The sequence below is a fragment of the Vombatus ursinus genome, unplaced genomic scaffold (genome assembly GCF_900497805.2).
Source record: "Vombatus ursinus unplaced genomic scaffold, bare-nosed wombat genome assembly UNPS02011431.1, whole genome shotgun sequence".
Classification (NCBI taxonomy): domain Eukaryota; kingdom Metazoa; phylum Chordata; class Mammalia; order Diprotodontia; family Vombatidae; genus Vombatus; species Vombatus ursinus.
The window spans coordinates 5647546-5658011 of record NW_020951209.1 but is presented as its reverse complement, the minus strand read 5'-3'; the positions used below and the strand labels follow the sequence as shown (position 1 = coordinate 5658011).

Genomic DNA, 10466 nt, shown 5'->3' with positions numbered 1-10466 from the left:
ATATTATCCCTTAACAGCTAGTTAAATGTGTAAAAGGGCTTAGACATGATTTCAATGATTTTTTTTTAAAAGTCCTACACGCCTGGATACGCCACATCTCTTTGTGCCTCATTTTTCTCAGCTATGAAAGACAGATCCTCCACTACTATCTACTTTTGATTCCTCATCGTGATATAGAGGTGATAACTATCAAACAGTCCTGCAAAGATCTAATAAGTACCATATACATAGTAGCTGTGTCAGAGAGTTCTTTGAATGTTCCTACTATCTGATGCTACGTTATAACCTCCTGCAAGAGGTAGACTATGTAAACATGAAAGCACATCTGCAAGGTTGCTTCTCTGAGACGGTCAAAGGTGGCTGTAACTAACAGGTTTGGATCTGTTTGGGGATTTTCAATAAAGAGAAAGGTTCTCTGCACAAGTTGTTTGAGATTATTGCTCAGAAGGGGTCAAAGTAAAGATAAGGTACCTCCTTCATCTTTAAGGGTGAACGTGAGAGCTAAAAGCTGAAAATTCCTTTGAAGCATATTTGAACTCAATGGATGAGACTACATATTGCATGGTGAGGAAAGGGACAACATATTCATAGTCACACATTCAGCACACATACAAAACTCAAGAATAACTAAAGAATGCTTCAACAAATGTGTGTAAAACCACTTTATTTAGTCTAGCAAAAACATCTCCAAATTCCTTACTAGCAACATCTACATTCTGAACATGAAATGTGCTCATCTTTTTAGAATATGCTCATTTCATCACCAAAAGCTTCATCAAATGATGTTTTCCTACACACTCTTTTGCTTTCTATCTCATCACATTCCAAGAAGGAAAAATTACAAAAAACAAGAATTCACACCATTTAACTAAGTACATTTAAAATATTCTGTTAACTTAGGACAATCTTTTCTTCACTAAAAGGACAGTAAATGGATGAGTCCAGGCATCATATTATTTATCAATTGTGGGTAACAATTCCCAATTCAAGTTTTTGAAAAAAAACCAAAAAAACAAAAAAGGAAACCAAGAACTAACATTTGTAAAAATCTCTGATTCTGTACTCAGGTTTAACTGGGTCTGTTCACAACTACAAACATGAAAACTATCATGTGCTATGATCTTGCAGGCTTATCCTGTCCGGATAGCATGCTTTGAGGAATGTAGTTTGTTTGTAGTGATGATTGAGTATTTATTGGGAAGTATCTGTCATGTGAAAACAGAATGTATCAATCAAAAAATTAATAGCAGTGCATTCTCAGCAAATTTAGGCAAGATACAACATATCTTTTCTTACCTTCTTTTAAAAAGGTTACTATATGTAAGTCAACTGGTTAAGCTCAGAGTTACTATGCACTGCTTTGTTGGGACCCCACTTTGGACTCACAGATAGCCTGGATTTAAACACAATTTTGGAAAAGGAGACCTCAACCTTCCACCTTATTTACTCCATTTTGATGGTCATGGAATCAATGAGAAAAGCATTCATCCTGAGGTTGAAAGATATACCTTGCTGGAGAGAGGAAAATGAGAAAAATTTTCAGGGTGCAAATAACTGCTCATTTTGCAAAACAATCTTACCCTGAATTCCTAATGTCAGTAATATTGTTTCTCCCTTCATTCAACTAGCCACCACTTTGTCAAAGCAGAATGACTGCCCAATGATCTCTGGATTCATTCATAGTTTGTTCCCTCAACATTTCCCCCTATCACAATTACCTTTACAATTCTTGGCTCACTTCATCTAAACAGGCTGATTGGTCTAAAAGTTTGAGGCCAGAAGGCTTTGCTGCACTGAGCAAGTGCTTCAAAGTAGGTACTACATACATTATTTCTTTTGGGTGATGCTTACACATGCAGTCAGATATTAGAAAAACTTAGGAAAAATATGATTCCTGAAGATCAGTCAACACTAATCTTGTTCTTCACACATTTCATTTCTAGTTACCTTACCAGCCCACACTATGACAGTCCATAGGATATTAGACCAGATCTTACTGGGAAGTTAGTTTTAACCTCAGGCTGAAAATGTCTAATGATGCTAATGTAGAAACAACAACCCCTCAAAGCATTCATATGAGCTGAGAAAAGTTTTCAAGGAAAAGTTTGGCACCAGCTCTTCCTTATAATGAAATATCAAAATAGATGGAATGTAGAAAAGGCCTCCATAAAGTGGATTTGTGAATTGTACCTAAGTTTTCAAAAGATTGTCCACTGCTACTTACAAGTACATAGCAAACCTTCAAAGTGCTACAAACTTTGTATTAATACAACAAGAAGACACACAGAATCCAAATGTAACTAAGTTACGTAAATCACAAGGGAATAGTAGGAAAGAGATATAAATCTCAGAAGTTCACAGAAGACACTCCAAGAAACAAACAGGGAAAAGGGGATTCAGAGCAATAAATTAAAAAGTCACACTTTTCAGAACAGGATATACACCTTGTGCAGCAGGATTTGGTGCAGACAGCTCCAAAGGAGCTGTTAATGGACTATAGGCTCAATGGCCTACAGCTTTTGTCAATTCAGCTGGAGGAGAGAACACTGAATGATGTAAGCAAGTCTGGGCCTTGCAGCATGCTTTTTCAAGGAAATCTGAAACAGTAGTGCACTGCACCTTGGCAGTCCTATCAGCTCCTGTGATAGCACTGTGGCTATTTCTCATCTGTTTAATCTACAGTTTGCAACTTCACTCTCTAGAAAGCACACAAAGCAGCACAACATGAGAGTTACATTAAAAAGGGTAAATTCTTACAAAAGTTTGGAAATCACAGCACAGTACATATATGCCAAGATCTGTATTTCTCCCAAAGACTTAATATAGGAATTCTTTAGCCTTTAAATTGAAAAATCACATTCTGTTAACAGACAAGTAAACTTTCAAAACTTTTGAATGCTTAAGTGAGGCTGTTATTTCAGCTCTGAAAAAGCTTCTTTGCTACCTTATTTCTTAAAAGGCAACAGAATCATTTATTTCCTAATTAGTCCTTTGAAAGAAATACATAAGGCCCAGTGCGTCTTTAAGGTAAAAGCCACGCTTCACATCTGTTTCAAAAGCTGATCAGATTACTAAACATTTAGGGACTGTATAACAGATATATCAATTTCTTTCACAAAGAGGCAACAACCATCCATAATCACCACTTAGACAAACAGCTCAGTGGAACTCTATTAAATACTCAGGATAGATCTGATTGGCATCAAAAACGACAAAGATCTTTGGATTCCAGGTATTATCAACACAGCTGTCATATAAATTCACAAAGCTCCCATCTTTGGAAGGAGGACGCATGTATTTGGAGTCTCCATTTATGTAATCTCCAATGAGCACTCGCGCAAGGAACATGGACTTGTATGTTCTGAACAAGTGTCGCTGCTGCAAGTTGACGCCATGAATCTGGAAAGTAGATCCATGCTTCATGTCATCTTTGCAGAAGCGACTGGAGTACGCGGCATCTCTGGCAAAGTAGGTTCCTTGAGGGAAAAGGACAAAAAAGTCATCATTATTCCAGAGACTGACTGAAGTAAGAAAAAATATTCTGATTTTCAAGGGAGTAAATATACAGTAAAACAGACTGAGGTTAGATATTGAATCTCATTATTTGCAGATCTTTCTAAAAAGGACATGTGGCCATGTGCCAGGGATGAAAATACTAACTCGTATTTATCCAAGCACCTTAAAGTTTGCAAAGCTTTACACCAGCATTACCTCATGGATCCCCACAGCAGCCACATTAGGTAGGTTGTACAATTGTTATTACCATTTCACAAATGAGGCAACTAAGGCTTGAGGGGTGGGTCTTAACATTGGCTTAGTTAAAGTCATTTAACTTCCCAGAGTCTTTTGTTCTCATCTGTAAAATGAGGCAGATGGATTACATACCTTGAAAATCTCTTTAGCACTCAATCTAAGATCTTATGAACTCAACAGTATGTCTATCAATAACAAGATTTTGTACTTGGCCAAAAAAAAAAATCTTAGTATTTACACAGCCCATTAAGGCTTGCAAAATGCTTTATAAATACTATCTCCTTTATATCCTCACAACCACTCTGGGATGTAGATGCTATTATTATCCTCATTTTATACATGAGGAAACAGAGGCAAACAGAGGTAAAATGACTTGCCCAGGGTCAAATCAGCTACCTCATTTGAACTCAGGGCTTCCTGACTCCAGGACCAGTGTTCTGTCTATTACACCACCTACCTGCTAAAATAATTTCAAAAGCCAATACTGCTGAAGAAATAATAACTCACATTTATAGGGCAATTATGGCACTTCCCTGCCTTCTCCACTTGATGACTGGTCCATTATATCTATCTTCTCCCCCATGGAATCTTGGTTTTCACCCATGGTTCTTATTTTGCTGGGCTCAGGTCTTTGCGGCCATCTCCATGCTAGCCTCTCCTCCCTTCCCAGCCTCTTTAGTTCCTCTGAATGGACTGTCTTCCTGCATTAGAATGTAAGCTCCTTAAGGGCAGGGACTAGTTTGCTTATGCTTGGCAGTATTTGGCACATAGGAAACAGTACATTCTCTTCCTTCCTTCCTTTCTTTTCTTTCTTTCTTTCTTACTTCCTTTTTTCTTTTTTTTTCTTTATCTCTCACTTTAAGGTTTTGCAGTGTTTTCCTCACAATAATTGAGAATTAGTGCAAGAATTAGTATCCCCATTTTATAATGATGAAACTGAGCCTCTGAAAGGTTAAATAACTTAATCATAATCACACTATTAAGTGTCTAAGATGGAATTCAAACTCTCATCTAATGACTCTAAGTCCAGTGCTCCATCTGCTATGCCTCTCAAATTCAAAAAGAGAAAAAATTTCCCTGGTTTGATGCTAAAATACAAAGACTAAAGCAGCAGGATCCTGTAATAGAGTGGGTATAAAAACAATATTGCTAAGCTAATATCTACTTCAAACATATTTTGGGATTTTTGAAGCCCTACAGCATTGGTATTATCTTTTGACCCTTATTGTTCAGTGAATGGAATGAAGTCTCTGAACTGTTTTTCTCCTTTCTTCCCCAGGCTTCACACATTTATGCATTCTAAAAATCTTCCTGATTTTAACTGGAATGCCTTGCAACTAATTATCTTCACATAATCTCAGAGATGGAAATTACCTAAGAGGCCATACCACATATGAACGAGAATCATAGAAACAAAAAAAAATTAAGAGCTGAAAAGGAGCTTTTGAGATTATCTAATTCAATATTTTCATTTTATAAATAAGGAAACTGAGAACACAAGAGGTACTGTAGTGACTTATCCAAGTTCATGTAGGCAATCCTCATCTATAACTACATTGACAAGTGGTTATCCATCCACTGTTTAAAGAGGAAGAATTTATTCCCAATTCTACTTCTGGACATACTTAATTATTAGGATGTTTTTCCTTACATTCCTTATATTCTTTACATTTCCTTACATTCAATTTAGATCAATATGCCTACCACATACAAGGCACTGTCCTAGACACTGGGGATAAAAAAACAGAAACAACAAAAGGTCTTTTGCCCCCAAGAACCTTACATTCCACTGAAGTAACACATAAAGAGACACAAAGAAAAAGATAACCGAGAAGAGAGAAAGCACTACAAATGAGGGGCCTCAAAAAAGGCTTCTCATAGGAGGTGGCACTTGAGCTGATCCATAAAGAAAGCTTGCTGCTGTTGTTCAGTCATGCTCAATTCTTTATGACCCCATTTGGGGTTTTCTTGGCATTCTTCTGGGGTGGTTTGCCATTTCCTTCTCCAGCTCATTTTACATGAGGAAACTGAAGCAAACAGAGTTAAATGACTTGCCCAGGGTAACACAGCTAGTAAGTGTTGTCCAGTCATGGAGAACAACCTTTGCAAAAGCATGGAAGCAATAGGTGGAATACAAGTTCTAGAATAGCAGGTAGGCTAGTTGGACTAGAACCCAGGAGTAGGAAAGTCTAAAATAAGCCTGAACAGGTAGCCTGACTGTGCAGGACTTTAAAGACAAGTCAGATGACATTTGGTCCTAGAAGCATTCTGGAGAAGGAGAGTGACGTGGTCAGTATACCTCCTTCAACATTTCATCCTGGCTCTATCCTCTCTGTTCTCTCTTCTTCATGATAACCCTTTAAATACATGAAGACAACAACATTCACCTTTCTTCTTTCCTTAAATCTTATTCAAACTAAATATTCTCCAGTGTTTCAACTAAGTGTCCAGCTCTCTAATCCTCTTTTCACTCTGGTCATGCTCTTCTGGGAACATACCAACTTGTTCAAAAATGTAATGCCCAGAACTGAAAACCGTACTCCAAATGTGGTCTGAACATGGAAGAAGACAGTGAAAGACAAAATCCTTTGCTCTGGACAGAATGGCTTTCAATGTAGCCTACAAATTGCATGAGATTTTTTGGGATACTTTTGTCTGTTATGTCATGCTGTTGACTCATACTGAGCATGCAGACCACTAAAACTCAGTCTTTTTCACACACACACACACACACACACACACAAAGATGTATCACATACTTAGAATTAAGAAATAAAAGACCATAAATGCTATTGTAAAGTTCTTAGTTTTCTCTCCTCATCTCTTGCTGATTTACTTACATACCTGGGAGAAGTTAGACTTTCAAAACCAAATGAAAGAGAGAAAATGATTCTTTCCTGACATTTATCCTTGTTCTTCACCACCATGCAAATAACTTGCTTTGTTCCATACTCTCTTTCTATAACATTTACATTTATGCTTATGCAGAATGCAAATTCTTTGTTTGCCTCTACAATTGTGTAGTTTTGTTATATACTTCACATGAAATGTTGCCTGTTTTAGCAGATAAGCTAAGAAACAGGGACTGTGTCTATTTGCACTGTGCTGAGTATGATACAAGATCATGTAATACTTGATCAATAAATACTTTTTGATGACTATTTTTAACAAGACAACCGGGATCAGAATCACTTCTACATCAGTTAAAGGAGTACAAGTTTTACTTCTAATTCATACATGGAGCAAGTAAAATCTCTGTATACCTCAGTGATGTTTCTAAGGATATACCACAGGCTTCTGGGCAGAACCAGGGGCTCAAGACAATTACTTTGAGCTCAATGATAACCAAAACCTTAAATAAAAATAGCAACAGTTGATATTTATATACTATTTTAAGGTATGAGAAGCGCTTATGTACATTATTTTGTTTGATCTTAAAACAAAACACTTGTTTACAATGTAAAATAGAAAAAGACTGTCTCCCTTGTGGGATTCAAAATGTAACTGAAATCTTGAGAATTAGATAATTACCTTTTCCGAAAACAGCAGCATGGATGCCATTTATCCTCCAATCAAAGTTATGGATGCAGATTGCCTCCACAAATTCACTGCTGGTGCCATGGAACAACATTTGCTCGTTGATCTTAGGCACACCCCTCTTCTTCTTCAGCTGAGCCTTTTTCCTAAAAATATGAAACAAACAAAAAAGAGCCCACCAAATAGAAGCATAATATAGATAATATTTCAGCAATTTTTCTTAACAAGTAAAATTTAGGAGAAAAATGTGAAAGAAATGAAATTGAAGACCCTGTTTTTAATATAACTCATAAACGGACAGATAGCATTTAAGTAAATGGATATGCTCCTCTTAAACACATAAGAAATCACATAAAAATTGCACACCCTTGCATGCTCCTAAGATTGAATATTTCATACAAAAAAAACTGGTTACTGCTCAATCATAGCAAAGGCAACTGTTTGCCTTTATGTTTCTGTTTGCTACATCCATCATCTATGACAGGAATATATATAAATACGATAACTTTAAATGAAATTATACTTTAAATGTCAATCCTCATTAGGTCAGAGTTAAGTTTAGCTGTGCTTTTTTTTTATAAAAAAGAGCTATATATTATGATTCTATGAACTAAGAATCACAGAATTTTGTGGGAAGACTTCTAGAGCAGAGGTGTCAAACATGCAGCCTACAACATTCCTGAGTACAGCCTGAATCAGATGAAAACATAATTGGGAAATATTTGACAGAGTAAACAAAAATACAAGAGATATAGATATTACATTATTTAAAACTAAGTCAATATGTGGCCCACAGGGATGCTTATATATGGATTATATAGCACCTACTAGATGCCAGGCACTATGCTAAGAGCTTTTACATATATTAATCTCATTTGATTCTCACAACAACCCTAGGAGATAGGTGCTATTATTATCCCCATTTTACAGTTAAGGAAACTAAGGCAGAAAGAGACGAAATGATTTGCCCATGGTTATATAGCTAGCAAGTGTCTGAGGCCAAATTTAGAATCAAGACTTCCTGAGGTCCAATGCTCTGTCCATTGCACAATCATTTGACTTTATTGTCCAGTAGTTTCCAGAATCTACCTTTTCCCTTTCTTTGAGAGTTAGGGAGAGAATCTCCTATCTTCTGGCATTTCTTAGTTTGAGGAATAACTTTAAGCAGTTGCAATGCCATGGAATAGATTCCTAGATAGTCAAAGACAGGCTCCTCTTACTCCTATCTCTAAGCTGTCCACTTACCTGACTCTCATTTATAAGATTATTATTTCTCTATATTAGATTATGAAGTGCTTAAGGGCTCTTTCATCTTTGTCTTCCCAGTATCTGGCATAGTGCTCTGACAGCAAGGTGAATTGGAAAGATTGCTGGATTTGTCAGCAGAGGACCTGACTCTGAATCTCCACTCTGCCACTCACTACGCTGGACAAGTTACTTAATTCTCTGGACCTCAGTTTCCTCTACTATCAAATAGGGAAAGAGACCTAAATGACTTGAAGATTCCCTTCTAGCTCTACATGTATGATCCTAGTTTCACGGGGACACATGCACCAAATGTCAATGATGCAATTTCCAATGTGGAAGAGGTGCTTACAGGAGATCTGGGATACCTCATAATGGAAGTGCCTTGGAGAGACTTTGGATCACACATAGACTTTTTGTAACCGGTTCCAGTGTGGACTAGGAGTCTCTTGACTATCTGTGACTGTAGAGCTAAAATGGGGAGTGGGACTGGGAGGATTCAAAAAGTCTTAGTCTTGGCCCTTTTCATTTTGTTTGATCTCTTTTCTTCATTTGACTTCTTCCTGCTAACTGGGAGCCTTGGAGAGAACAAATTCAATCTAGTGGTGAAGTCCACGTTCAAAATACAAGGGGTTGAAAAGTAAGTAGGATGTGAGAAATTATATAGCTTTTTTCTAGCTCTTTGTCTATGAAGAGAGCTATGAGATGATAGCTTGATAGGATGGCAAGGTCAAGTGAAGGTTTTGGGGGCATTGCTTTTTTTTTAAACAATGGGGAAAGACCTGGGTATACGTGTTGACAGTAGGATGAGCCACTTAGCAGATAAGCCCCTTGAGGGTGCTGTTACTTTTCATATTTGTACACCCAGTACGTAACATGATGCCTTGTACATAGCAGATGCTTAGTAAATGTGTGCTGAATTGCTGAATCATCTTCAAAAGTCTCCTTCTGATGCCTACTTGTATAAAAGTGACCCTGAGCATATCAGAGGATATGCCAGTGAAATATAAGCTATGGCAGGTTCTACCAAATTGAAGATTGTGATTAAGGGCTCTGAGGTGAAAACACATTTGCTATCTGAAAATCTGCCTATGTATGGAAAAGCTTTTTATCATATGGTTGATGATAGGATTTTTTTGTTTGTTTGTTTTTGGTTTTGTTTTGGGTTTTTTGTTTGTTTGTTTGTTTTTAGCCATAGTGACTATAAAAATATAAAATGGTTCTGTAAGAGTAGGCATTTAGTAAGTGTTTGTTAAATTTGAATTAAGGATTTATTAGCTCATCTTACACAAGTCTTTGACTTATCCACAGAAGATACAAAAAGGGGAAAGAAAGGGGAAGAGGCTTTGAAATCTATTGTATAGGTAAGAGAATCACATAATCAAAAGTTGAATAAATCTCTAAAACTCAAAGTTGCTGGTATGGTAAGCTATTGTCACAGGAAAAAATGAAAACACATATGGAAAACTAACTGAAAAATGGCTTATTTCACATAAACTGTTGTGACAATAAAGGGCATAGATAAATTCAGGTCACCTTAGACATATGGAAATTTGCTTGTACACTTACCAAACAGAAGCAAACCCATACCCAAGTTTTTACAAGTCAAGTTCTATTGCAAAAATACTAGTACTAAGAAAGCTTTGTAATTAACAATCCCAAAATCCCATTTTAAAAATATTTTAGACAACATTAGTATGAAAATAATAAAATTAACCAGAATATATGGATGTCAAGCTGCAAGGGACATGATGGCCTTGTTCATGTATTTGAAAGATAACACTTGTTCTATTTGGTGTCAGAACCAAAAGCAGTGAGTGGAAGCTGCAGAGAAACAAATTTAGGTTAGATAAAGCTTCTTAACAATTAGAGCTGTCCAAAAGCGGACAGGCTGCTTTGAGAAGTGGTAGGTTCCCTTCTCTGGGGAATCT

At 36.7% G+C, this 10466-nt stretch overlaps 1 protein-coding gene across 1 annotated transcript in view; it reads right to left on the bottom strand.

The window, feature by feature from the left end:
* Positions 1-647: 647 nt before the first annotated feature.
* PARP11 (poly(ADP-ribose) polymerase family member 11) overlaps positions 648-10466 on the bottom strand; it is a 30973-nt gene continuing 21154 nt past the window's right edge. The window contains 2 exon segments of the mRNA XM_027856475.1: positions 648-3476; positions 7285-7436. Coding sequence (XP_027712276.1) covers positions 3160-3476; positions 7285-7436 — 469 coding nt within the window. The 3' untranslated portion in view covers positions 648-3159.